The sequence below is a fragment of the Dicentrarchus labrax genome, unplaced genomic scaffold, assembly GCF_905237075.1.
Source record: "Dicentrarchus labrax unplaced genomic scaffold, dlabrax2021, whole genome shotgun sequence".
Classification (NCBI taxonomy): domain Eukaryota; kingdom Metazoa; phylum Chordata; class Actinopteri; family Moronidae; genus Dicentrarchus; species Dicentrarchus labrax.
In genome coordinates this window covers 10315868-10343565 of record NW_026136714.1, presented here as the reverse complement: position 1 = coordinate 10343565, position 27698 = coordinate 10315868, and the positions used below count along the sequence as shown (strand labels likewise).

Here is a 27698-nt window from a genome sequence, read left to right as displayed (position 1 = left end):
TATGTTTTATTTTTAGCTATAGCAGATGTACGAGGGACTGTACTACTACTATCAAGAGACGGTAAACTTGTGTTACAGCGCCGCCCGCCGGCCCTAACACGAAACGTCGCATGGCATTTTGTTTGGCGCCGATGGAGGGAGTCACTCCTGAGATCTTTGGTCAGTCAGACGGCAGAACTTCCGGTCGGCATTTTGTTCTACGAGAGGAGAGCCTCTCGATGATCGCAACAATCGTCATATTTCTCATTTACTGTCGAAATTGGCTGCACTTATTGTTTACGTCGGCGCGGACCGACTGAAACTCCGAAGAACGAATGTTTCCCCATGAATGTACGCTGAAACATTCACCCTCGAGTGACGGAAGAAGAACGAATCAGTCCGACCCGGATTATTGTTGATAGCTAGCAAGCTAGCTCACCAGCTAGCTTGGCAAGCCAATCGAGTTCCTTCTGGAGGAGCAGCGAGAGAGAAGAAAGGGGGAGCTAGAGATACGGACACGGACACAAACCAAGCTAAAACATTCCCCTCCCTTTTGAACGCAACATCCGAAGGTAAATATAATCACCCGTCTGCCTTTTGTGAACCAAACTTTTTTAAAAAATTGCGATTATTAACAATAACGCGAATAAAATGTTCTGCTGATTGACCACCTACGGCGTCGTTAATCGTTGACCGGGAGGTAACGGAAGCTAGCGAACTAGCCAGCCAAGCTAGCTGAGGTGTGTTTTTGCTCCACCGAGGCGCACGGCCTTAACTGGATGTCATTTGTCGAGCCCGAGGATTGGGCCGTTGCCACGGTATTAAAGAGTCTGTATCGGTGCCTTTACATATACTTACACTCACTCTTTATTCCGAGCTCAGAGGAATTTGACTAACATTAATTAACCTCCGATTATCGCTTCCTTGTATTATTTGAATTGCCGTCCCCTTTTTTTTTTTTTTTTTTTTTTTTTGATCGGGGGAGTAGCGTTGGAAGCTAAGCAACAACAGTTAGAGCTAGTTAGCATAGCTAGCTATTAAAAATACGACTATTGTTGGGTAATCTTAGCTGCTGTCGTGAGTGATAACACTAGCTTCACCGCTGGCTCGAAAGATGAGGGCAGTCAACTTCTTGGCACTGTAACGCTGTTGGGTTTTGTTCGCAAGTAGCGGGCTGCAGCTGGCAAAGCGGCTAACTAAGATAAACAGTTAAATGGATGCTAACATCAACTGCACGTTGGCTTACTCTTTTGGTTATTATTGTTTTTGTGTTATTTGACTCATAACCATGTGTTTTAATGTCGCTGTAGGGGTTTGCCAGGGCTGATGTTGGCTTTGGTTGCTATTATGTTTTGAAAATGTTTTGACTGACGACCGACTGAGCGTTAAGCTACGTTGCTTCTGCTATAGTTACTTTACTCTCAGAGTTTGCCAGACAGGTTAACGTTGTTGGTGGGGATCTTAGATATATATATATATATATATATAAATATATATATCTTTTTTTTTTTTTTTTTTGCTTCTTCTATCACAACAAATACAGTTTGATGGCTTCCTGCAGTTAGCCAGTTTGCAGAGTGAGTGCGGTGGCTGTTCGCTACTGGAGGATGCAGCCCCCCACTAACGTTACTGCCGCCACCATCACAGTGCATCTGTTCCTTTGTGCTGCCTCCTGCCTGTCAGTCTCACAGCTGTCAGCCAAGCCCCTGCGTACCGAGGAAGAGCACACAGACCGAGCATGCTAACGTTACGGCCAGCTAATGTAATGTTTACAACATCCATCTGTTGATCTGTGATGTTGTGCAGATTTGCTGTTTGCCCCCTCGATGATCGTCTTGCACTGACGTCTGGTTGCAACGTTGTGTTTACAGATTTGTGTGGTGTCAGTATTTAGCATAAGTTGCTGAACAAATTTACTTAGAACTCACCAAAAAAAAAAAAAAAAAAAAGATTTCTGCTGCATACTGTTTGCATGCTAAGTTTGTATTTTGTGTAGCAGGGATGACTTGGTTGTTGCAAATATGAAATGCATGTGTGACGGTATATATTGTGATGCTCTATCTGACACTATTTTGGTTTTACTCTTGTAGGCACAACTCTGTTTGTAAAATGTAGTTTTATGTCACAAAGTCTGATGCAGAGCCGTGTTCTCTTTCAACAGATATAAGGAGTAGGACTTTTTATCTGAAATGTCAGTGAGTCCACCCGAGACTGCACAGAATTCTTCGAAAAGGTATTACTATGATGGTTTGAGTCATTTGTCATTTCACTGACATGTCATTATTAATAATAATGATGCCTGTTTAAGCTTAATTAGGACAACTTGTCAATACATTGTTAGGGACGGGTTGAGGCGAGTGCATGTAATCAGTGTATTAAATTTTGATTTCTATAATATGTAAACACTTGCATCTCAACGTTGTGTCATGGGGAGAAATGTAGATGACAAGAGAGCCCTGTGCTGGCCTTCTTTGGGCTTGATGTAGCAATCAGGTTCATCCATGAAGCGTGGGCTGCGTTTGGATATTCTGAAAATTGCAGCTGGCTTTTCCCTCCGCTTTCTTTGACCTCCTGTACAGTCTTTCTTGAGAGGTCAAGGACACCTAACAAGCAAAGGGATTTAAAACAAATTAAGTGCTACTTAGGGCCCTAATTTGTGCCAATCTGTCATAATAAGCTGTGAGCGAAGAGCCCTATGCTTTGAAATTAATGAAAGGGAATACACTTCTATGGTAGTAACACAAAGACTGACATTAGTTGACTACTTACTCAGTTTCACAGTACTGCTGGTATTAAGTGTATATATAAGTAAAATCTAGTCAGACAAAAATTGGAGGGAAAATAGGAATGTTGATACCCACACGTAGTACAGCACCTACAGGATGTCAAGGTTTATTCACTAGTCCATTATCGCTGGAGCTGTGTGTTACTGAAAAAATTTACATACTGGCAGTATGATACATGACATGCTTTTTTCCACAAAACCGCTTACTTTTGTTCAACCCAATAAGCCAAACTTTCAAAAGCGGCGTCCGTTTTTCTGGTAACCACCCTGATGTGTGTATATTTCATATCTGCTATTAGGGAAAATCTAAGTAATCTGACTTGACATTTAAGTGACTCATAAGCACCAGTCAGTATACTGAGGACGGTGTGTCAGGAATCACGAGCCCTTAAAGGTTTTCGTCATCAATACCTTGGACCCCGATAATTCATTGTTGATTTGCTGCTGCTTATAATATGTACCGGTCAGATAACATACTATCATCGATGGCAGGGTGGTCTGATAGTTAGTGATTGAATCGTAAAGCCTGGATTTAGTCCTCTGTGCATTTGTACCTGTTGAACATTTCTTGAGTAAGACTGTGACATTCCTGAAGCTGTGTCCCTGCATCCCAAGCAGAGCACACTGAGGATTTCCCCTTATGGATCAGTTACATACATGGATAATGATATACTAGACATACAAGTGAAAAGGGAGAGATCTTGCTTAACTATACAGTAAAGAACGTGACAGTTTATCTTGATTGACAAGATCTTATAAGACACATTTATTTGTGGCTTACAGATGATGCAGCAGACACCACTTCTCCTTTTAAAAACAGCATCAGGGCAGACATAGTCGTGTACACAGCAAATGTTTCTACAGTCACTGTTCATTTGATTCCACATGCCTGAATACAATTATGATTATTTTCTCAATCTCAATTTTGTACATTTCATTGTATCCTCTTTTCTCTGCCTCCTTTTTACTCATTTTGTAAATCTTGTAAGTCTTGCCCTCTTTCTTGGTCCTTGGTCTTGTCCATCACTTATGCTGTTTTTTCGTCTTTCTCTCCCCCGACTAACCTTCCTCTCACCTAGGTGTCAGGAGATGTGAGGACGGGTGTCGTCCATCGACCCCCTGATCTACCTGTGTATCAATACACTCCCCCACCCTCACCTTCAGCATGAATGGGGATATGCCTCATGTTCCCATCACCACTCTTGCTGGGATCGCTAGCCTCACAGACTGTGAGTGACACACAGCCGTGTTTGAAACACAGTTTCACAGTTTTGTTTCTGTTTTCTGTTGTGTAAAATGCCAAGCTGTCTGAACAGATGTAAATTTACAATTGTGATTCTGTCTTTTCTCTACTTTGCTACGACCATGTGTCCCGTGTTGGTCACGCTTGTTGCTCACCCTGTCTGTTTCTCTTTTTCATCTTCTTTACCTCCCCAACTCTGTCCTTTCCATCATCACTCTTTTTCGTCTCAGTGTTGAACCAGCTGCCCCTCCCTTCCCCTCTCCCGGCCACCACCACTAAGAGCCTCCTATACAATGGAAGGATCGCAGAGGAAGTTACCTGCCTATTGGGCTGTCGGGATGAGAATCTGGCCTCCCAGCTAGCCCATGGCCTCAACCAGGTCTCCACAGAGCACATGTGAGTATGAAAATGTCTATATGGCAAAATTGTCTCCTGAGCCTTAAGAGAGAGACAGGCCCTATCTGAGGCAATCTGTTAGCCTGAAAGTGGTTGGCCTGTCAGTGTGGGATCTGACATAACTTGGCTTTAAAGGATCAATAAAAATGTGTAGCAACATAAGGGATGCCACTGACTTATGCAGATGGAGATGTTGCTTAGGGTTCTTTACTAATTGAAATGCAAAAAGATTAATTTTTAATGAGATGGAGACATGGAAGACTTTACACTTAGAAGCTAGAATAAATGTTAATGATTTACCTGTGGGAACATTTGCTAGATGCAAATACTACATATTAGAAAGTCAAGAACTATATATTGTGTATTAAAATTATGGTTTAAAAATTGCTATTTAACTTTAATGGTCAGCTCACTTTTGTTTGAGGGCACAAAATAAGTCCTAATACAGCAGAAAATATCAAAGGGATGGCTATCTTTCACTTAAATCTCACAACCCTGAATTATAGGTTACATATTTATGAAATAAATCAAATGTACATTTAAATAATGCAATCAATACATATTTGCATTCATGCATGTTTAAGATTTTTTTTTTTGCCACAAAGTGTGCTACCTACTTATCTTGCTCTCACCATTTTATGTGACTGAACTTGTTTGTGTGGTTTCAGAGAGCTAAAGGACAACCTGGGTAGCGATGAGCCAGAGGGAGATGCACCACTGCTGTTGCAGACCATGCTGACCAGGAACCCTGGCATCTTCAGGGAGAAAAGTACGGAGATGCTTACCTGTTGCACATCATGTCACAAAAGCATACAGTCGTAAAGATGAGCTTCGGGTTGATATTTGCTGTATTTTCATTCTGCACAGATGTAATGCAGCAGCCAATGGTACCGCCGTATAAGATCACCCAAAATTCCATGCATAGCCCTGCCCAGTCTGCAAACTTCCAGCCGGCTGCAATTTCTCCCAATCCACCAAGGTGAGTCATGCTGCAAAAAGGAGCTGATTTATATACACTTATATGTGTAATTGTTGTTTACATATTTTCTCCTCTTTTTAATTGGTATTTCTTAGTTGCATCACAATATGTTATCTAATTTGGATACATTTCTGTATGCATATGTATCAGATTAATTGAAAGAAAGATATTGTCTTTACGTTATACAACCTTATTATGTTCACTAATAATCATGCAACTTCCTTCCACTTTGTCCAGCCGGTTTGTGTCACCCCAGACCGGTTCCAGTAGTCGGTATATTGGCCAGCAGAACAGTCCAGTACCGAGCCCCTACACTCCGCAGAGCCCTGCCCCCGGTTACATACAGCCGTATCCCCACCAACAACCACCCAGCTATAACCAACACCAACAGATACAACAAGGTGAGTGTATTGAGTTTGTGTGTTGCATGGTCTTGTGCATGTATGAGGAGACAGAGGTCTGAAATGTGGATCAGTGCTTTCTTGCGTCTGTCTGTGTACCGGGGTGATCTGTATGATTCATTGAAAGACCTCAGCACATGTTGCATGTGATTAGCAGCTGTGGATTTGTAGACAAATATGTGGACAAAATTCTGTCCCTTCGTTCTACCATTTATGCACACTTCACAGTTAAACCCCTCCAGTGTAGCCTCGTTGTTTTATTGTTTTAGTATATTTATTGCGATTCACATAGTTTATATGTTTAACCAGGGATATTCGGAATATTTTATAAAAATTTAAGCTGCAAGTAGTGAGGATTGGGCCCTCATGATCTGCTCATGTCAAGGTGTGCTGTGGTTGTGTTATAAAACAGCAGATCCTGTGTAGAACGTGCTGTGGAAATGTCATGGAAATCAAATACTTTTAATGATGATGATTGCACTGACCAAATTCTAACAATACACGTGCGTACAGATTTTCATATTTCATACATATCAGTAAAACGTGCCTGGGGGGCTGCTATTAGGGGGCGTGGTCAAGTAATTTTGCCACGCCCACTTACAAGAGCCACATAATCCATTAGTTTTCACCACCACTTTTTTTGTGCTGCATTTCATGAGTTTCCAAGCATGTTACAGCAGCCAAAAATGTGATTCATTGGGGAATAAAAAATGCTTTGCTGCTCGGGCCATAGTAACAAGAACATTTTCTGAATTCAAAAATAAAACAAAAGTGTCCCATGCTTCAAAACAGGGAAGCTATAAAAAAACCAATAAAAAAATGAAACCCTTTAAGCAAGAACTGGATAAAATATGGTAAAATTAAATAGAATACTTTAATGTTAAATAATTTGATTCAGTTTTCAGTAGTATAGACTATTTCATGACTTTAGCCCAGGTGTTAAGTAGGGTTGATATTACCTGTCAGTACTCACTTATTTACTAAAAGAAATTGCAGTGCAGTAAATGTTTGATAAGCTTATTTATTTGTTTATTTTTTGTCATAATTTGAGCTTAATATTAGATGTATTTGTATGTTTCAGTTTAATTATTAAATGTTTATATAAAAATCTAGTGAATTTTGCGTCAAAATTACTGTAATCTTCCCATGTCTTTGCAGGGTGACCATTGACAGTTTGGCAATTTTTCTTTCATGATTAATAATATTATTTCCTCACTTATGGATAATTAAAAAAAAAACAATCTTACCCCTTTGACATCTTTCTTCTTTTGTCTGGCAGTGTCTGTGACCAGTCCCATGGTTCCAGGTGGTATACGAAATATCCATGAGGGCAAAGTATCGGGGCAGATGGGCAACGCTGCCAACCACCACTCAGACAGACACGGCACTGAGGACTACCTGAACATTGTACACCGACTGAGCAATGAGGTACGACTGGAATGAGATATGTTTACTACCCAACCAGTGCATATGTTTATTAATGAACGGCGAGCTCACAGTGATGAATACTGCTATTTTACTGGTACAGGTAGAAATTCTTAAAATAAGGTTTGGAATATTTGTAATGTGTGTCATAAATACATTTTCTCCAAACATTATATAGATGGTGGAAAAAATAGAAAACACTGCTAAATTGATAAATATCTATTGTGCAATAGACAACAGTGCACAACCAGATTTAGAAATAATTCAGGCATAATATTTAACAAACTAAAGAGGCTGAAGAGAATAAACATAATTTTGAAATGGATTTTCCATTTATATTTTCAATTAACAATTTTTCTTCATTGACATTGGGTTTGAGGTGGAATCTCACTAGCTTTTTTCCCCATTGAGGGAGGATGCGCATGAGAAAGTGAAAGATAGTTAGGGAAAACGCTGATATAAACACATAAATTATGGAGGAGGTTTTACTGCAATGTTTGGTATAAAATATACTCAGCATTATGATTTTCAATTGTGGGAGAGCATTTATGTCAAATTCCAGTTATTTCCATTAGTTGTGTAAATACAATGGAGAGGTACTCACAGGATGGAGTCAGTAATCCCTCAGAGGAGCTTTGTTAGCAACACAAATTTACCATTAACTCTGTCAAGCTATTTCTCCAGTAAATTTTTGGTTGAAGTTGCAGTGTAAAGTTCATACCTGGCAGTTTACACCTGTCTTGTCTGTGTGTTGTCCAGGAGGGTGACTCCACCATGAGGAATCCTTCTTTCCCTCTGAGGTCTCCACAGTCTGGCTGCTCCCCAGCAGGGAGTGAAGGAACGCCCAAACGTAAGGACACTGGAAGAAGAAAGGAGGCACTACAGTGCATTCACCCTGCCTACCCTTTTTTCATTTAGGGAACAGCTGCTACCGGCTCTGTAATACTCAGAATTTGAATTTCACAGCAACAGAATAATTTGAGGTCATTATCCCTCAATAGTGATACAATGCAACAGTGATTTTCTTTCCAGTCTTAGTGGCTATCTTCCTATATAGCATTGCACATTAGTAGAGTGGAATGCCTTTTCTAGACGCAGCTCTGTCGGGTTTTTATCATAGTACTATGTCATTTTATTTTCACGTGCCTTTTAATAAATAACTTCCTTCTCTATTTGGTGTTGCTTCCTCACAGCGGGCTCTCGTCCCCCGCTGATTCTGCAGTCACCACCTCCTTATGCGCCCTCACCAAGGGAAGGAGGACCTGACCAGAAACAGCAGCTCCAGCTAAGGAAGAAACCCCCAGCGGTGAAAGAGGAGAAAGATATGTACGACATCGTAAGCTCTCCGAACAAGGACTCTACAAAACTCACCCTTAAGCTATCCAGGGTCAAGTCAAATGAGTCCGATACCCCAGGTAAGTAAAGATTTTTGATCATCTCAGTCTTAGCTGTATTCCCATCATTTTGTTACTCAGTTTCCACCATATCTCATTTAAGAGCGAATAATAAATCTTGTACATCAGAACTCTGGAAATTACTGGAAACCATCAGCCCTGTTAATGAAGTACAACCCTGTAAAATGTGTTTTTTGTTAATATCTCAGGTGAGGTAATGCCAGGCATGGACCAGAACTCTGACAATATGGAGGCAGAACTGGGCTTTCAGCAGGTGCCTGTTCTCCAACAAAATCTAGGAGCCCGGCTGCAACAGCAGCAGGTCTCCCAGCAAGCAGGTGGTGCCAGTGGTCTCCAGCCTCCCAGTTCCCCTTACGACGAGGCAGAGCTGGATGCCCTCGCTGAAATTGAAAGGATAGAACGAGAGGCGGCCAGTGAGAAGTGCTCAAAGGAGGTGCAAGATAAAGGTGTGTAGAGTATCTCTAAATATGGCCGAATGGATAAACATGAAATCAAAATATTTTGGAATGTACATCTAAAGAGGTTTTACAAGTTTTATCTTCATGTCTCTCTCTTTACAGACAAGCCTCTGAAGAAGAGAAAACAGGACTCTTTCCCCTTGGAGCCAGGTGCGGGAGGACCAGGTGGTCCCACGGGTGCCCCAGGCAGTGGATCAACAGGAGGGGGCAATGCAGGCAAACTGACCCCACAAGAGGCCACTGCAGCTGGGAACGGTGCCAGCCGCCCTCCCCTCATGGTGAGCATCGACCTCCAGCAGGCAGGCCGAGCTGATGGCCAGCTCGACCCCTGTCTGGCTGCCCCTATTCCAGCCCTTGAGGCCCAACGCTGGCCTGAAGAACCAGCTAGTGGTCCGGCTGCAGTGGAAGGTTCTGACACGGCTTTGCGGTTGAAACCAGATGGTCGACCGGAAGTCATCAAGAACAGGGTTGATAAACATGACAGCAGGAGAGAGGGTCGGGAGTCATCAAAGCACCGACACGATGAGAAGTCCTCAGACAGACGGGGAGACATGCCAAAGTCATCAAACCGAGGGGAACATGGACGTGACAGAGACCGAGAATCTGACCGAGATAGGCGGCATCGGAGCGAGACAGGTGGTCGAGACCGACGCTCCCCCGACTCTCGCTGCCGAAGTGACCGAGATAGGTCTGGCTATCGGGCTTCTTCCACTGGAGAGCCTGGTCGGAGCAATAGGCCAGATGGTTCCAAACCAGCCTCTTCTGCTTCTGGTGCTAAACTTCCAGATTCTTTCCCTGCTCATCTCCTGGGAGGCCATAGTGGTGCACTGAAGAACTTCCAGATCCCTAAGGTGATCTGGGTTGACCCAAACCAAATATCTACCCACCTACCAATCATTCAACTGTCACTGCCTGCAATCTCACAAAACCAATCTCACCACTGCTCACTTTTGTTTACATTTTTATTTTCCCATTTGTAAGCCTTTTGTTTATTCCTGGGAGTGGCCTTAAAGAGTTTGTTAACACATTAGCCTACACCTAACCATTTGTTAAAAGTAGTTGCTGTTTTGTTTAATTTAAGTTTTTTTGTCCTGTATGTAAACAAAAGCAAATAACTTAAAGAAATGCTCCACTGCTGTTTCTCAGCTGTTGCCTGTTGGTAAAAGTCTAATGAATGCACTTGCTGCCGGCATCTCAAAGAATTGGACTGAAAAGCGTATTTTGACCTGACAGTCAAGCTTACGATATCTATTGGCAAGACATTGTTGAGTAAAGCAACCCCCAGCCACTTGCCATGACGCAGTTACAGTTACATGCTCCTAGATTACGCTGCCAGTGGTTGCAATCAAAGTTGATAGCTAATCACCCACAAAGCGTACCCACAATGAATAGCTTGTCTACTGAAAACATGCTGTTTACTATTTATGCTATTTATCGGTTACAAGGTTACTGGCATAGGTCAAATTAATGGGACCACAATAACAATCTTAATTTATTGTGAGAGCTCCACTCTATTCTTCTCAGCAGAGCTAAGTTTTGATTAAATTGTTGATCATCAGTGTTTGTTAGTCATCAGTGTGTAGGACATTGTGATGTGAAAAAGTGTTTGGCATTGGCTACTGGCTTTTCTGTGCTGGAATGGATTGAATCACATACTCAATGTGCTATACACAAATGTAAGATTTTCAGCATATAATTGAAATAGCTACAAGACATCCAGAGCAATATGCTTACCTTTAGTGCTGATGTGAGTACTTGATGAATTGAATCGTCAGTAAACAGGCTCTTACACGCTTCATTTATGAAAAAAAAAAAAAAAAAACATCTAACATTTGCTAGCTGCTTAGTCAAAAACCCTTAACTAATTCATTTATTTCAGGCAGTTGGGAGTTGTTACATATTGTACATCAAATTTTTGTAGTCAAAATCTCAGGACTGCTTCTCAGTCAGCACCTTTAGCAGAACAAACCTGCAGCGTTGTCCAGTAAGATACCAGTCTATGCTGCGCTGCTGATCAGTCCTTTTTTCAAAATCAGATATTAATGACTAGCCAACTAGCTTAGCCAGTGCTTCTAGCTCAAAGGTTAACCAACAAAAAGCAACAGGCAGAAGAGAGACATTAAGTCCTTGTTAGTGTAACCAGAGTTTGTGTATGTGCAGTGTATTGTGTACTTGTTAGATGTGCAATACTTGGACCTAAACTTTGTTGTGCTGATATTGCCAAGAAACATTGAAGTGTTACTTTGTTGACGAGTGCAAAGGTCCACAACCGGCATCTCCAGTTTTGGCCCGTCACCCCTAGTGGCTGGGAGGAGTTGCTGCCAACACTGCAGTGTTGACAGTGCACTATGCATTGACCATTACTCTTACAGTTTAAGATATGGAGATAATGTTTGAAAAATGGTGGAGTATTCCTTCAAGTCCGGAAAACTATACTGGAAACTAACATCAAAATCTAATCCCATGTCAATCAGTTTGATCCATTGTTTACATTTTATTATCTTATTTTATTATCATATTTTCTTTTCTGTAAACAAAGGTCATGTTTTTCTGTCCAAACCTTCAAAGTGTGAAATTTATTGAACTTTGACCTTCAAACACGACAATCGCAGAGGGCTTTCCTGACTCCTTTCTGTTTTGTTTTGTTTTTTTCAGATCAAACGTGATAAGGATGGCAGTGGGTCAACTGAAAGTCAAGTGTGGGGCCAGCCTAAGGTTAAACTGGAGAGGCTAGGTTTGGTGAAGGACTTTGAGAAGAGGCCCAAGCCTGTAGTCCTTGTGAAAAAGCTCTCCATTGACCAGATCCAGAGGATCATCCGGCACAGCAAGTCTGGAAAGAACAGGATCTCGTCAGGAAAATCTGGCAAAAGTAAGTTTTGCTCCTTTCATTCAACTTACTACAGCATGTTCTATCTCTGTGTACCATGTTCTTACATGAAGATGAAAGAAAAAAAATTGAATTACCTTTTTGTTCATAACCTGAAAATCTTTTTTGTCCAATTTTCAGGTGGCATGGACCCAGCAGTTCTGAACGAGCTTCCCCCAGAGCTGCTGGCAGAGATTGAGTCAACCATGCCCCTCTGTGAACGGGTAAAGATGAACAAGAGGAAACGAAGCACTGTAAATGAGAAGCCCAAATATGCTGAAGTCAGCTCGGATGAAGACTTTGATGCAAATGGAGAGTGTGAGTCAAATTATTGGATTCTTGTTAGTTCCTGCTGCAAATCTTAATGCAAGGTTTGATCATTTGATTTGTGAAATATTCTGTGGAAGCCCGTTGAGATTACTTTTTGTTAGTGTTATTCTCATATAACAGTTTTTTAGACTTGAGGGCCTGATTTCTTTATTTCTAATCTCTACAGCTGCAAGGAAGCGGCAGCGCCGAGAGAAAGACAGGGCCTGGGACTTCGAGGAAAGGGAGCGTCGTGGCTCAGGGGAACATCGGAAAAGTGGGCACCGGGACAGCCGACGAGGCTCAGGGAGCCGCTACAGAGACTCCTCCGAGGAAGATTCACCACCACCCAGCATAAGTGACGGTCGGTATTCAAGTGGTGTGTCACACCATTTCAAATTATGTTTCTCTTTCTTTTGAAATGTGTGTGACAGTGATAGAACAGCAAAGAGTGTCTTTATTTGGCCTTCACAGTTAAATCTAATACCCCATTAGATTGGGGAGTAATGTTCTGATGTCCATATACAGAAAAATAAATTGATAAATTACATGATATGGCAGACTAGAAGGCAAGGAAATGCATATATATATATATACTTGTCAGTGCCAGGTGAATGTGACCAATTGAAACCCAAAGAGCTGCAAAAAGATTCTTACAATAATGAAGAGACAGTGTTTGGTATCTGGCACACGGAATGAAAACATGACAGCAAAAATTAAGATGAAATTTCTCTCACTCAGTTGCCAGAAAAATGAAGATAAAGGAAAAGCAGAAGAAACGGAAAGCATATGAACCCAAGCTGACTCAAGAAGAGCTGATGGACTCTTCCACATTCAAGAGGTTCTTAGCAAGCATTGACAACATACTGGAGAATCTGGAGGATGTGGATTTCACTACCATGGGTAAATATCAGTGTTAATTGGCTTTCAAACTGCCACTATAGTCCATTTTGAAAATAGATATGCAGCAACCTTGCTGTATTTTATTGTGATATTGTCTAATGTTACGGGTTTTTTCCCCCTCAAACAGCAGATGATGATGAGATACCTCAGGAACTGCTGCTTGGTAAACACCAGTTGAATGAACTGGGCAGCGAGTCCGCCAAGATTAAGGCCATGGGCATCTCCAGCAGGGTATGGGGTTATACTTTAGTTGGACTGATGTGGAAGTGTGATGCTGCTTCAGATAAAATTAAATAATGTATAATAATTATCTTTGTTGTTGTTGTTGTAGATTCCATCAGACAAGCTGGTGAAGCTGCTAAACATACTGGAAAAGAATATCCAGGATGGGTCCAAGCTCTCCACCCTGATGAACCATGTGAGCTCCCTTCCTCCCTATTTCTGTGTTGAATATTTGTTGCAGTGATATTTAACCAACATGAGAAATGTACTGACTGCAGAAATGCATACATAATCCATGTGCAGAAATCAAAAGATACTTTCACTGGCAGCAAAAGCAGAACATGAATTGTTAAAATGCTACAAAAGATTTCTTTGCTAGACTGACTTAAAAACCTTCCGCCTCCAGATAATGGTTTATTTCTGTATTTATTTTATTTATTTCCTTTCTAACCTCAGGACCATGATGCTGAAGATGAGGAGAAGCTCTGGAGAGACCTGATAATGGAGAGAGTCACAAAGTCAGCAGACGCATGTCTGACGGCTCTTCACATCATGACCTCGACAAACATGCCGAAGGCTGTCTACATAGAAGACGTCATAGAGCGGGTGCTACAATACACCAAGTTCCATCTTCAGAACACACTGTATCCACAATACGACCCGGTCTACAGGGTGGACCCACATGGAGGTAAGGATAAACAAAAAGCCCTGGCCTTTATACAATTGTGATCTGAATGAAACAAAATAGATGAGTTTTGGATTGTGGCCCATTGTGTGAGAACCTTTCACCAGTTTTGTGGTGAATAAATGAATGAAAAACTATCCAAGAATTAAGCTGAGAGATGGAGAAATTAGTCAGCAATTGATCCCTGATTTCTGGATATTACAGGGTTATCACTTGAAAATCCAATTTTCTCTTTTACTGACTTCATAGACTCCTCCTACATGGAAGTATATGCCTTATGTACAAATGGTATGAGCTGTAACAGAAATTGCAGCTGTTATAAACTGAGCTTCACAGTGAACATAATAATAACTTTACACTTTGGCTGGAGATTAATTTGTATAATGACCTGAATTACATTCAAGAAATGTGTTTATAAATCTGTTAGCTCTGTTATTGTATACAACAAAGTCCCTGTAATTCAAGTTCAGTTTAATGTAACAGAAGTGCCTGCTAAATATTAATTATCACGGTTTATGATCAAAAACGCACTTGGAGAAAAGTATTTAACTGGATTACTCTTGTCCTTCTAGGTGGCCTGTTGAGCTCCAAGGCAAAGCGTGCAAAATGCTCCACACACAAGCAACGTGTGATTATCATGTTGTACAACAAGGTGTGCGACATTGTCAGCAACATCTCTGAGCTCTTGGAGATCCAGCTGCTTACAGACACCACCATCCTCCAGGTAAAAACTTCAAGTACTTAAAAACAAAATAGTTTTAGGTATAGGTAAAAAAATTGCATTGCAACTTTGGTTTCATGCCATTCTCTTTTTTTTCAGGTTTCTTCAATGGGAATCACTCCATTCTTTGTGGAGAATGTCAGTGAGCTGCAGCTGTGTGCCATTAAACTAGTTACAGCAGTAAGTCTTTGTTTTCTGGTATACTACATTGCCAGTTTCCCCCCCTCTGACTGTTGTGTACATCCATTTGTGTATTATGCTTGCATGTGTTTTTACTGTTGTACAAAACTGTGAAGGTGAGAGAGAGACCAAACTTCTTTCCTGTCTCCAGGTGTTCTCGCGTTATGAGAAGCATCGGCAGCTGATCTTGGAGGAGATCTTTACGTCTTTGGCCAGACTGCCCACCAGCAAACGCTCCCTCAGGAATTTCAGGTAATTTGTTTTATTTTAATTCAAAGTGATGTGTGGCCATTAGGTTTAGCAGGGATAATGCAACCAACAAGAGATCTGATTATTGTCCGATCGTCAATGTAGCACAGTAATAGCAGAGGCAGAGGTAAACATTTCTCAGTGTAAAAAAAACACATTATTTTCCTGGATAATACCCATGACAGTAACATATCATGTGTCCTGATATCTTGTGTCCTTAGGCTGAACAGCTCAGACAAGGATGGAGAGCCGATGTACATCCAAATGGTGACGGCTCTGGTGCTGCAGCTGATCCAGTGTGTGGTCCATCTCCCCAACGACAAGGACATGTTTGAAGAGTGTGACAAGGTAGGAGATCAAGCAGACCGCATAAGCAAATATAAAATGTATACAAATGCAAACAAAAAAAAAAAAAACACACACACACACACACACACACACGCACACACACACACACACACACACACACTTCTCACAAGTCCTTTTTCTTTTTTCAGGTGGATCAAGATGTGTTGATAACCAACTCTTATGAGACGGCAATGAGAACAGCACAAAACTTCCTCTCAGTCTTCCTCAAAAAGTAATTACCATTCCATTGCCTTCTGTGTAATTTTTCATTACAAAGTTGTACTCTGTCTTCTTAAATATTTATTAACATGCATTCAGTGCGGACTAATGCTGAAGAACTACTTTTTCTCTCTTGGAGCATTAATGGCCTGTGTAGTCACAGAAATATGTTTTGAACCACAATCATCGCCATGGTGCGCATGTTTTCCTCATGTGCATGTATGATACGCTTTACTTTCTATGTCTCAATTTTCTGATTGCTTCATGGCCCTCTGCCCCTGATTGTTATTGCTAACATTAATCCTTTCTCCTTATGCTTTCCCTTTGTCCCCGTTTTTGCCCCTTTTCCTCCTCTGCCTCTTTCTTCGTCTATCCCGTCCCTCAGGTGTGGCAGTAAGCAAGGAGAAGAAGATTACCGGCCATTGTTTGAGAACTTTGTCCAAGACCTTCTCTCAACAGTAAACAAACCAGAATGGCCTGCTGCAGAGCTGCTGCTCAGTCTGCTTGGAAGACTACTGGTTAGTATGACAGAGCTCTTTCTTTAAACTGGAAATGTAACTGTTTGTGTTTGGGTGAAAGTGTGTTTTTTAAGAAGAGATGATCCAGATTAATAGCAGGGGAATAATGCTGAGACATGGAGATTGCAAGTCGTTATTTGGAAAATACATCATCTGATTGTATGCATTTGCATTTCAAGCACTGATGTTGTAATTCGTTAAGACATTTCTATAATGCTAGTTTTGGACTCTGTCCTTGCTCGGACGTCTGCCATAAACACAATACCTTTTTGAGTTTTGGCAGTAAAGTATTTAAACACTTAGATGCTCTAAAGTAGAAAGTAATTCAACTTGTCATTTAGCGTGTAAATGACAGCCAGCCTTGGTCTTAAATATAATATCATAACACTGTCACAACAGCGCATTTCTTGCTGACATCCGCTCTTATATTCTGTTCCTTTCTCTCTTTCTCTGCTTCCATCAGGTACACCAGTTCAGTAATAAGCAGACAGAGATGGCTCTAAGAGTTGCATCTCTAGACTACCTGGGCACAGTGGCTGCCCGTCTGAGGAAGGACGCAGTCACTAGCAAGATGGATCAGAGGTCGATTGATCGTATCCTACAAGAGGTAGAAGACCAACTTTATATTTGATGACCTCACTGTCTCTTGAACTATAAGTTTATATTTATAGTGACAAATATGAGTTAAATGGAACAAGCTTGAAATTAGTTTCTCTTTTGCTTGAAGATTTGCATCCAAACCTTTTTGCTAAATTTGGATTTAGTGATTTTGATTGGTATGAGTGGAACTTGTTTTGATCTTTCTCTCTGATTTATAAAGGCTCCAGGTAGTGATGAGACCCAACAGCTGCAGAAGGCTCTACTGGACTACTTGGAAGAGAATGCTGACACTGATGCCTCTCTGGTGGTGGGTTTACATAAGACTGACTGTCAGAGCTTTAGATATCTGTCATGTTTTAGTTTTTTACTTTAAACTGGCTATTTAACCACTTACAGAAGCAGCTTGATATAGGTAACTGCCCCATGTAAGCAAAACGCTGAAGATCATTAAAATGATTTGCCTTAAACTCCCTAAAACTTTGAGAATTAAAGGGCTACATTAAAGCCACACATATTGACTTATAATATCACATATCACTGTGTTATGGAAGTTGTTTAATTAATTTCTTACTATCTGCTAAATCTGATACTGAGATCTTCTTTGTCCTCTAGTTTGCTAGAAAGTTCTACATTGCTCAGTGGTTCCGGGATGCCACCACAGAGGCTGAGAAGTCCATAAGGAACCAGAATCCGAAGGATGAGGACTCATCGGACGGACCACAACATGCCAAGGAGATCGAGACCACCGGTGAAATTATGCAGCGTGCTGAAAAGCGCAAGAAGTTCCTGCGCAACATCATCAAGACCATGCCGGCTCATTTTGCCACGCTGAAGTAAGGAGATGTGAATATTTTTGCAATGTACTCAATCATAATCATAAATGTTTTGATTATTCCTGCCTTTCATAATCGTACTGTCTCTGTTTCTTGTTAATTGCCACAGCTTCCTGTCAGTTACAATCTCACTGCCAGTTGTATGACTGAATAATCCTATAACATTCTTCCTCTTTGCCCTTCTCCCCAGAATGAACTCTGACACTGTGGACTATGAGGACTCCTGTCTGATCGTGCGTTATTTGGCCTCCATGAGGCCGTTTGCCCAGAGCTTTGATATTTATTTAACACAGGTAAGACTTGAATATTCGACCATACGTGTCTAATAATGATCTATAAATCCTCCACACAGTATAATACAGGTGATATTTGTCTTTGTCTTGAAAACTGTTGAAATGGAAAAGCATCAGTTTGTTAAATCATAGGCTGGTGTATTTTTTATTTTGTTTTTATAGATCTTACGAGTCCTTGGGGAAAGTGCCATCGCTGTAAGGACTAAAGCCATGAAATGTCTGTCTGAGGTTGTGGCTGTGGACCCCAGCATACTGGCAAGGGTATGTGAGCAGCTGACAACAATATGTCAGGCCTGAATCTTACATTAATTTCGCACACTGCATGATGTAGGCTGTCTTAATGTCTTGTCATATTCTCCTCTGTTAAAAAGTACTTTCTTTTTCTGTCATTTGCTTTTCTGTTGTGTATACAAGACATATTGTTGTCTTTTTTCCCCAGTGTATATACTGACACTCTCTTCTCTACTTCTGCAGTCCGACATGCAGCGTGGCGTCCATGGTCGTTTGATGGACAACTCAACCAGTGTGAGAGAAGCAGCAGTAGAGCTGCTGGGCAGATTTGTGCTCAGCAGACCCCAACTCACTGAGCAGTACTACGACATGCTCATAGAGAGGATACTGGTAAGTTGCCCAATCAGAGTCACTCACTGTAGACACATTCTTGCAATCCAATCAATATGAACTGTCAATATGATTACGTACATGCAGGTATGAGAAAAATTTAAAACTATTGGGTACTGGCCATCAATGGATGAGTCTTGTTTGCAATGATGTTGAATGCTGCATGTTGTGCTCATGCATGTTAGAACCATTTTGTCATAATATTTACGCCACACCCTGAGTCATAGATATGCCCTGCTGTTTCTCAGCATGTGACCTATTGCATTGAAATTGTCTTTGCACTCCACTATTATGTTGTGATCTTAATTATCATACTGTGCCCTGGCAGTAGACCATTATTGCCTAAACCACCTGATATCTCCCTTGTTAATTTATCGAGAGCCCCCTACATAGCACACTTTTTGATGAAGTATCTTTGAGTTGTGGTCCATTCATTGTTCACCTTTTAAGATTGTCACCAGTGGAAAAACAGCTTTTATTTTGCACTTCAAAACTCTTAAAACACCCATTCTTGGTTTAACTGTTCATTCAAAACTAGTGTGGAAATGCAGCTGTTGTTGCATGCATGTGTTTATTACATATGCAAATGGTGTGAGTGGGGCCACTTCTTCTATTTGAGCAGGAATGCTGTTTTTTTTTCTCTCATCCCTGAGTTTACATGAAAGCATTGCAAGGTTGAGTTGGAAAAAAAGTTACTAAAAATTGTTTCAAGTTTGCATTTATGTGATTGAAATGATTCAATAAGGAGCCAGTTTAACAACAGCATGCAGACTGTGTTAATATAAGCTATCGATACTGAAATGCAGTCCAACACAGAAGCTTTGTACTTACTCTTTGTCCTCAGCATCTGAGAATTGAACGCATTGAAATTGTTGTGCCTGTTGTCATGGAAATGTTGAGGAGGGTTCATGAGAAGTTCACTCTTCGTTATGGTCTTATACTGCCACCTGTTGGTAGAAAAATGCTATTGCAATCCATGCAGCTGTTGCTTTGTAAATGAAAACAAGAGCCTTGTTTTTGATGTTATGCTTGCAGAATATTGCAAAGCCTTCATGAATTTATTGGTTTTGCTCTACAGGACACTGGTATCAGCGTAAGAAAACGGGTGATCAAGATCCTCAGAGACATCTGTCTGGAGCAGCCAACCTTCAGTAAGATTACTGAGATGTGTGTGAGGATGATCCGCAGGGTCAATGATGAGGAAGGTATCAAGGTATGGATAAACTGCACTTGTTGTCTTTTTCAATTATTTTTTTCATAAATTCTATTAATTTCTCATGCTTATCTTTAGACAAATCTCTCTATATTGCAATCTATTCAACGCAAAAAAGTTTGAAAGAGTTGTGCAAATAATGACACATGTTGTATTCTTTATAGAAATTGGTGAATGAGACATTCCAGAAGTTGTGGTTTACTCCGACTCCAGCCCATGACAAAGAGACCATGACCAGAAAGATCCTCAACATCACTGATGTGGTAAGATTAAGCGACCTACCAATTTGTTGTATTCAGTAATAAAAATGATATACTTCTATCTCTCATTAGCCCTCAACCTGTATCATTTATGGTGTATTTTTAATTCTCATGTCTAATTCTTCTGCAGGTGGCAGCGTGTCGAGACACCGGCTATGACTGGTTTGAGCAGCTTCTTCAGAATGTAAGTATTTGATTTTGTGTTGAGGGCTTCACCTGGTGGGGAATACATTTGTTTGAAACCTTTTGAAAACAATTGCTGTCTCTCTTGCTCTAGCTTCTCAAGTCTGAAGAGGATGCATCGTATAAGCCAGCCAAGAAGGCCTGTGTTCAGCTAGTTGACAATCTGGTCGAGCACATCCTCAAATACGAGGAGTCGCTTGCAGGTATGATGCCAATTTAAACTGCCACAATTTTCTTTTAAACCACTGTCTTTGATAAATGCGAAAACTTATTAATGTATATTTATATATAAAAACAACACTTTGTGTAATTTTTATTTCCTCTCTCCTCTGTAGAGAACAAGGGTGTAAACTCAACACGGCTAGTAGCGTGCATCACCACCTTGTACTTGTTCAGCAAGATCAGGGCCCAGCTCATGGTCAAACATGCCATGACCATGCAACCCTACCTGACCACAAAGTGTAACGTAAGTTGAGTTTATTTTAAAAAGAAAATGAATTATTCTTGTGTGATAATTGATGATCCTTTACATTAGCGTGGTGAAACTAACATACAGAATTAACTGCCTAATCCACATATTTAGCAGTGAAAACAGAGTGCTTTTTTCTTTATTTTTTGCGATGATTTGTCTGATTGGTGAATTTAAGGACCCTCAATCGAGTCATTGTTGGCACCGATCTGTCAGAGTTTCTTTCTGTAATTACCGTTATATTGCTTCCCCTGCAGACTGCCAATGACTTCATGGTCATCTGTAATGTGGCAAAGATCTTGGAGCTTGTGGTACCACTAATGGAGCACCCCAGTGAAACTTTCCTTGCCACCATTGAAGAAGACCTCATGAAGCTCATCATCAAATACGGCATGACGGTGTGTGACAGTGTTTTTTTTTTTTTAAATGTATATAGTATACACCTCTATAGAACCTGGTTTGCTTTGAGATCAGAGTTGTTACAGAAATAACGTTATGGTCTTCCTTTCTTTCTCTAGGTGGTCCAGCACTGTGTGAGCTGTCTTGGAGCTGTTGTCAACAAAGTCACGCACAACTACAAGTTTGTCTGGGCTTGTTTCAACAGATTCTATGGTGAGATACACACTTAGTGACCTTTGTATGCACTATTTTTGCAAGGGTAACAGAAGTTTGTAATGTTAAGCTTTGAAGTGTCACATTCCACACATTCCAAGACATTAAAATGTAACTTGTATTTCAACTTTCCACACAACTCCATAAATGTAGTGTATCCCAATATTCCTTTGGAAGAGAGTTGTAGAGTTCAACCTAGTGCTAGAGAAAATACATGAAAACTGCAAAAGGTAGAGAAAAACATAGGAAACACAAATAATCTAGGTCTTAGAAAAACTTTAAATTCTTTATCTTTGTTTTCTAGGTGCACTGAACAAGCTGAAGATTCAGCATCACGAGGATCCTAACAGCACAACGTTGGTAGCAAATAAGCCTTTCTTGCTGCGATCACTCTTCACTGTGGGTGCCCTGGCCCGGCACTTTGATTTTGATCTGGAGGAGTTCAAGGGCACCAACAAGGTAGGATTGCAATTGATCTTTTTTTTGTGTGTGTGCTCAGACACTGCTAGAAAAATATTAGTGCAACCTAAATTACAGCTTTCATGTGAAACCAAAGCCATTGCTCTGCCACCTTGTATTGCTTCTTATAAAAAAAAGATTATATGGATGCCGTTTCACAACTGTGTGTCTGTGTATGTTGTATACAGGTTGTTATCAAGGAGAAAGTTCTCGAGCTGCTGCTATACTTCACCAAACATGAGGACGAGGAAGTCAAAACCAAAGCCATCATCGGCTTAGGCAAGAACACTACTTTTTTAAATATTATTAGTTTAGACAAAGGTCACCATATTTGTGTTTGTGTGTGTATACGTTTGCTACTGAGTCCAAAGATTGACAGCGTGGGATGTTGCTTTACTGAGTCACTGAGCTTCAGTGTCAGGACCCCAATAGTAAAGCCAGAGAAGCTCCAGCTCAGTTTCTTGCCCCAGCGGGAGATGACTGTATTGTTTAATTGTTCTTACGTGTCTTTGCTGTTTATTGTTCAGGCTTCCTTGTGATCATGCATCCCAGCCAGATGTTTATGCAGGAGGTGAAGTCCTTGTACAACGGCATCCTGGCTGACAGCTCCTCCTCCATTAACCTTAAAATCCAGATCCTCAAAAACCTCCAGACATACCTTCAGGAGGAGGACACGCGGATGCAGGAAGCAGACAGAGAATGTAAGTAAAGCAGCTTTTTAGTTCAACACTCCAGTGTGACGTCCTCTGATGTCACACAGATTGTTATTGGCACTTTGAACAATGCTCAGTGATTAATAAATTGTTTGCCTGTACCAAAAATACATTGTGTTACATCAGCTCAGTATATATAGTAATAGAATAGATAATCAATATGTCATATTTTGTGTCTTTGCAGGGAAGAAACTTTCCAAACAGGAGGATCTGAAGGAGATGGGAGATATCTCTTCAGGGATGAGCAGCTCCATTATGCAGCTTTATCTAAAACAGGTGTTGGAGGCGTTCTTCCACACCCAGTCCAGTGTACGGCACTTTGCTCTCAACGTCATAGCTCTCACACTCAACCAGGGTCTCATCCATCCTGTACAGGTAAGACGTTAGAGCCAGAAACTGTCAAACCTCCAATAATTGATAGATAATGAAGTATCATTTTAATAACACATCTTGAGGATAGAATTACGCTCATAGATTTCTGTTTGTATTTTGTATTTTCTTTCCTAAAATGTTTTGTGTGTAAGCATCTTAAAGCCTGAAAATAACCCTAACCCCAAGATCATTTCATGTGCTGCAGTACGTTTATTCCTGTGTACTTATGCACAAGAACATAACATCTTTTTTTGTCCCGTCTGTGCAGTGTGTACCCTACCTCATTGCAATGGGAACAGACCCAGAGCCCAGCATGAGGAACAAAGCCGACCAGCAGCTGGTGGAGATTGACAAGAAGTATACAGGATTCATCCATGTGAGTGGGCTTGTGAAGTTTCATTAATTCAATTATGGCTCATCTTGTACTTGATGACTTGAGCTAGTTAAGCTATTTGTACCTGGAGAAGGAATTCCAACTTAGCCTTTCAGTGCTCCCCTAAAAATCATACAGTCACTCCGTCATCTAGCATCATCTTAACACTTGTAACACAAAGATGACTCTTACATTGATGTGACTTTAAAATGTGTTAAATTAACTGAGATCTGAGAGTGCATCCATGCTATTATCATATAATAAAAGCCAAAACAGATCACTTCTGTCATGTTCCATAGTTGCTTTACTGCATTCACGGGCTAGTGGTTTAATTTTATTCCTCCATTGACTGCTGAGACCAGCACCAACACCAGGATTACGCATGTTAAATGCATCACAGCCAGATTCTACATAAAATAGTATTGCCTTTTTTACAATGTACAGTTTGTTAGTACTGGATAAATACTACAACATGGAGTTTAGTCTCATTATTTTATTGGCACATTGTCATGGTTGCTGCTGTCTCAACAGTTGACTGAAAAAGGTTTGTAACACTTCTCTTTCAACATATTCTTTCACAGATGAAGGCAGTTGCTGGGATGAAGATGTCGTACAATTTGCAGCAGGCCATCGATATGTCTCGTAAGACCATCATAAGAGGCTTCAGACAGGATGAGACCCACTCAGCACTCTGCTCCCACCTCTTCACTATGATCCGGGGGAACCGGCAGCACCGGAGGGCTTTCCTTATCTCGCTGCTGAACCTCTTCGATGACAGTGCGGTGAGTCAACCTGCGCTCATCTTAACATGTCTTTGCACTTCTCGGTTTAAAGTGGTATTTCCTCATTAACTGCATGCCAAGTGAACATCTGCTTTGTGTTTTTTTTACACATTTGCCAGCAGTGTGTTTTAGCAAGACGTGTAATACAAAGTGTTTTATACAAATCTCAGGGAAACAGACAATATCATTGATTTTAAAGCAGTACCTTTTTATAAAGAGATGACAAACACTGTATAGTTAAAATGTGTTAGCTCCCACTATTTTACTGTCTTGCACATTTAAAAAGACTAGGTTATTTTTGACCATATATGAATATTTCTTGTAAGAAAACACTGCTATGTGAGTTTGAACCAGGCACTAACTCTCGATCACACTCTCCCCCCCCCTTTTTTTCTTTCTGCAGAAGACGGAAGTAAACATGCTGTTGTTTATAGCCGACAACCTCGCCTGTTTCCCATACCAGAGCCAGGAGGAGCCTCTCTTTATCATGCACCACATAGACATCACCCTGTCTGTCTCTGGCAGCAACTTGTTGCAAACCTTCAAAGAGGTAGGACAAGGATAGCAGGTAGCTTGGATGTAAAATGTTTATAGGTTTTATAGGTGTAATGTTTACAGTAATAGGTATTTATATGGACTTCAGACAATTTTCTTGTCAATTTCTCCTGTCCAGCTTCTGCTAAAGGAGCCGAGGCGTAAGGAGAAGAAGGAGAAGAAGGTAAAGAAGGAGTGGAAGAACATGTCGGATGGGGAGGATGAAGAGGAAAAGATGAACTGCGATTCTCCGAGGAGCGATGAGGAAGAAATCAACAACAGTGGTGACGACAACGATGACAATGTGGTACGGCGGCCTAAAAAGGCCAGAAAACCTGTTGCTGACAGCTCAGAGTCAGAGTCTGATCTGGATGATTTAGATTTGGAGGATGTGGATAAAGTAATGAGGCTCCTCCCAGACGGTCCCACAGGTCTCTTGGACTTCGCTAATGCTGTTCAGGGCATCCTGTTGCTACTGGTGCTCAAACAGCATCTGAAGAACCAGTATGGATTCTCTGACAGGTAAGATCTACATAGCTTAAATCTTATCTTAACTGATACATCAAAAGTTTTCTGTAAGAATTATTTTGACCAGTTCAGACCTTCAGCCACGACCGCTGTAACTTAAAACTTTTTTTTGTCCTCCAACAGTAAAATTCAGAAGTACTCTCCGACGGAGTCAGCCAAGGTGTACGATAAGGCAGTGAACAGAAAAAACAACATTCACTTCCACCCACGACAAACCATCGACTTCATCTCCAACAACATGGCTCACGCCAGTCTGACAAACGATGTCAAGAGGCGGATAGTCAGACAGTACTTAGATGTAAGTAACATGTACATCACTGATGGCCAGTTTAATCTTTCTGTGGTTTTTGGATTGTATTATTTTCTGTCCTAATTATCTGCAGGGTTAGGATTATTTTACATCTACATTGTACTGTCAAGAGTTTTGCCCTTAAAATCAATTATTAGCCGTACCCCAACTCTACACACATTCAATTGTTAGAGGTCGATGCTGCTTTTTTGGGTGTGAAACTTTGTCTTTTCACTCCACACAGTTCAAGGTTCTGATGGAACATCTGGACCCAGACGAGGAGGACGAGGAGGGAGAAGCGTCTGCCAGCGCTAACATCAGAAACAAAGCCATAAACGCCCTACTGGGAGGCTCTGGCGCCTTGTTAGGGCCCAGTCCGCGCAATCAGGCAGGACCAGAGACAGATGACGATGATAGTGATGGTGACGAAAGGACCCCAGGGGTGAGATAGATAGAGACGCATGCTATTTATAAAAGACAAGTCAAAAGAAGTGGGGGGAAAATAGTGCAACCTTTTTTCTTCTGTTTTCTCTGCAGTCCTCTCGAAAGTCAAGGCGAGCCGGTGACCCCTCGGACCCTGGCCGTATGAGCGAGACAGTGGATGCTATGGATGTGATTGCCCTCTGCTGCCCGAAATACAAGGACCGACCACAGATCGCTCGAGTCATCCAGAAGACCTCCAACGGATACAGCATCCACTGGATGGCCGGCTCCTACTCGGGGCCCTGGGCAGAGGCCAAGAAACGCGATGGTCGCAAACAGGTGCCTTGGGTGGACACTATTAAGGAGTCGGACATCATTTACAAGAAGATTGCCTTGACCAGCAACCACAAACTGAGCAACAAAGTAGTACAGACTTTACGCTCACTGTATGCAGCGCGGGAAGGAGGGGCTAGCTAATGGCTCCCGTGTGGTGTTTTATTTTTTTTTTCTTTCTTTTTTTTTATTTTTTGGGCCCCCCTGCTCCATTTCTACTTTATCAAAATCCTCCTCTTCCCTGCTCCTACTCCTCCTCCTCAACCTGCCACCTCCAACGACACAGCCAAACTTCACTGGATTCCTACCCTCCTCCTCTCTTTCCTCATTTTTGTAAGAAAACACAAGAGAGCAAGAATATTTGACACTACATACTTTTACATGAGTTATTCTTGCAAAAATGAAAATGACACAAAACATAAGACTTATTATATTAGAGGGACTGCTCATGTTTTGTTTGTGTACAAGTGCAGAGGATAGAATCCAGAAGGCATTAAAGGAATAATTCACCCAAATTATCCCTTATAAAGGCTATCAGAAAAGAGACCTGGAGGGAAATGTTTTGTCAACATTGTTGTGGGAGCTCCTTCGCTGTTGTGCAGCAGATTCTAGTCGCTCATTTCTACTCCCACTGTATCATAGTTTAACACGACAAAAAACTAAAATGTTTATATCTCTGAAGACAAAAAAGCTGTAAAAAAAGAATAAAACCTTAAGTGAATGTTGGAAATTAGTCTTTTTGATGTTCTTATTAAAGTGTTTTTGGAGTTTATTATACTACTAGCACCCTGATGGTTTTTCCTTTTAGCTTTTAGATATTTGAAGGAAAAAGACGAAAAAAGAAAAAAATAAGAATTTTTATTTTTGTTCACTTTTATTTGTCCATGCTGTACAATGGCAGAGTCCTCTGAATATAATTTATTCTATTTCGAACTACGCATGCAGTATATGTGGCCTATTGCAGGAGGATATTTTGTAAATGTAGATTTTGTTGTATTAGGTCACCCTAGTAATAAGAGGAAAGGGGATTCATACCCTTTCGGTGGAACAAATACTGCAATAAATTTTCTACTTCTCTTTGTCACTTGTCTGCTCAAAGTGTTAATCTGATCTTTTCATTTTGCAAATGAAGAATAGTATAGGACCTGGATACTGCTAAAGCACAGACAGGCCTGTAAGAGGGTTGATATTATTTACACAAGGGAGAGTGCCTACAAAGTGATGCCAGACAACCCTTTTTTAATTCAATGTATTGTCATTATACCAGTCCAGTATGACAAAGTCTTGTTCGCCAGTCTCTTTGGCGCAACATAAGAGCATAGTGCGGACCCTGACACAGTAAGAGATTCTTTAAAGACAGTTTTTAGATGCAAAAATACAAAAACACAAGTCAAAATATGAGTAGAAGTTATTCAGGACCTGAGATTGCAGCTTCATTTTGTTCAGCCTCAGAAAGTGGGATTGTTGGTGATAAGTCTTGGTTTATGTGAATTTAAGACTTGACCCTCAA

The 27698-nt window shown here is 40.9% G+C and overlaps 1 protein-coding gene across 4 annotated transcripts; it reads left to right on the top strand.

Moving 5' to 3' along the window:
- Positions 1 to 165: 165 nt before the first annotated feature.
- Positions 166 to 27272, top strand: nipbla (NIPBL cohesin loading factor a). 4 transcript variants are annotated; one of them, XM_051421595.1, is made up of 49 exons: positions 166 to 551; positions 2141 to 2212; positions 3844 to 3993; positions 4238 to 4403; positions 5072 to 5172; positions 5271 to 5382; positions 5620 to 5783; positions 7063 to 7211; positions 7968 to 8058; positions 8402 to 8623; positions 8812 to 9069; positions 9184 to 9359; positions 11737 to 11950; positions 12089 to 12265; positions 12444 to 12617; positions 12995 to 13156; positions 13284 to 13387; positions 13488 to 13574; positions 13835 to 14066; positions 14636 to 14787; positions 14884 to 14964; positions 15116 to 15216; positions 15435 to 15561; positions 15711 to 15793; positions 16166 to 16298; positions 16762 to 16905; positions 17119 to 17205; positions 17511 to 17731; positions 17922 to 18024; positions 18187 to 18285; positions 18499 to 18645; positions 19724 to 19858; positions 20023 to 20121; positions 20249 to 20302; positions 20396 to 20504; positions 20637 to 20767; positions 21028 to 21168; positions 21289 to 21382; positions 21687 to 21841; positions 22030 to 22120; positions 22369 to 22542; positions 22739 to 22929; positions 23195 to 23302; positions 23881 to 24081; positions 24485 to 24631; positions 24755 to 25137; positions 25267 to 25441; positions 25677 to 25874; positions 25970 to 27272. In XM_051421595.1, exons 3-49 carry the CDS (start codon positions 3930 to 3932, stop codon positions 26330 to 26332), a joined length of 7080 nt encoding a protein of 2359 aa, XP_051277555.1. In that variant the 5' UTR covers positions 166 to 551; positions 2141 to 2212; positions 3844 to 3929; the 3' UTR covers positions 26333 to 27272. The 4 variants fall into 4 exon arrangements, with proteins under 4 accessions (XP_051277555.1, XP_051277554.1, XP_051277552.1 ...); XM_051421594.1 differs by having other exon boundaries at positions 9184 to 9932; positions 13287 to 13387; XM_051421592.1 differs by having other exon boundaries at positions 9184 to 9932.
- Positions 27273 to 27698: the final 426 nt, after the last annotated feature.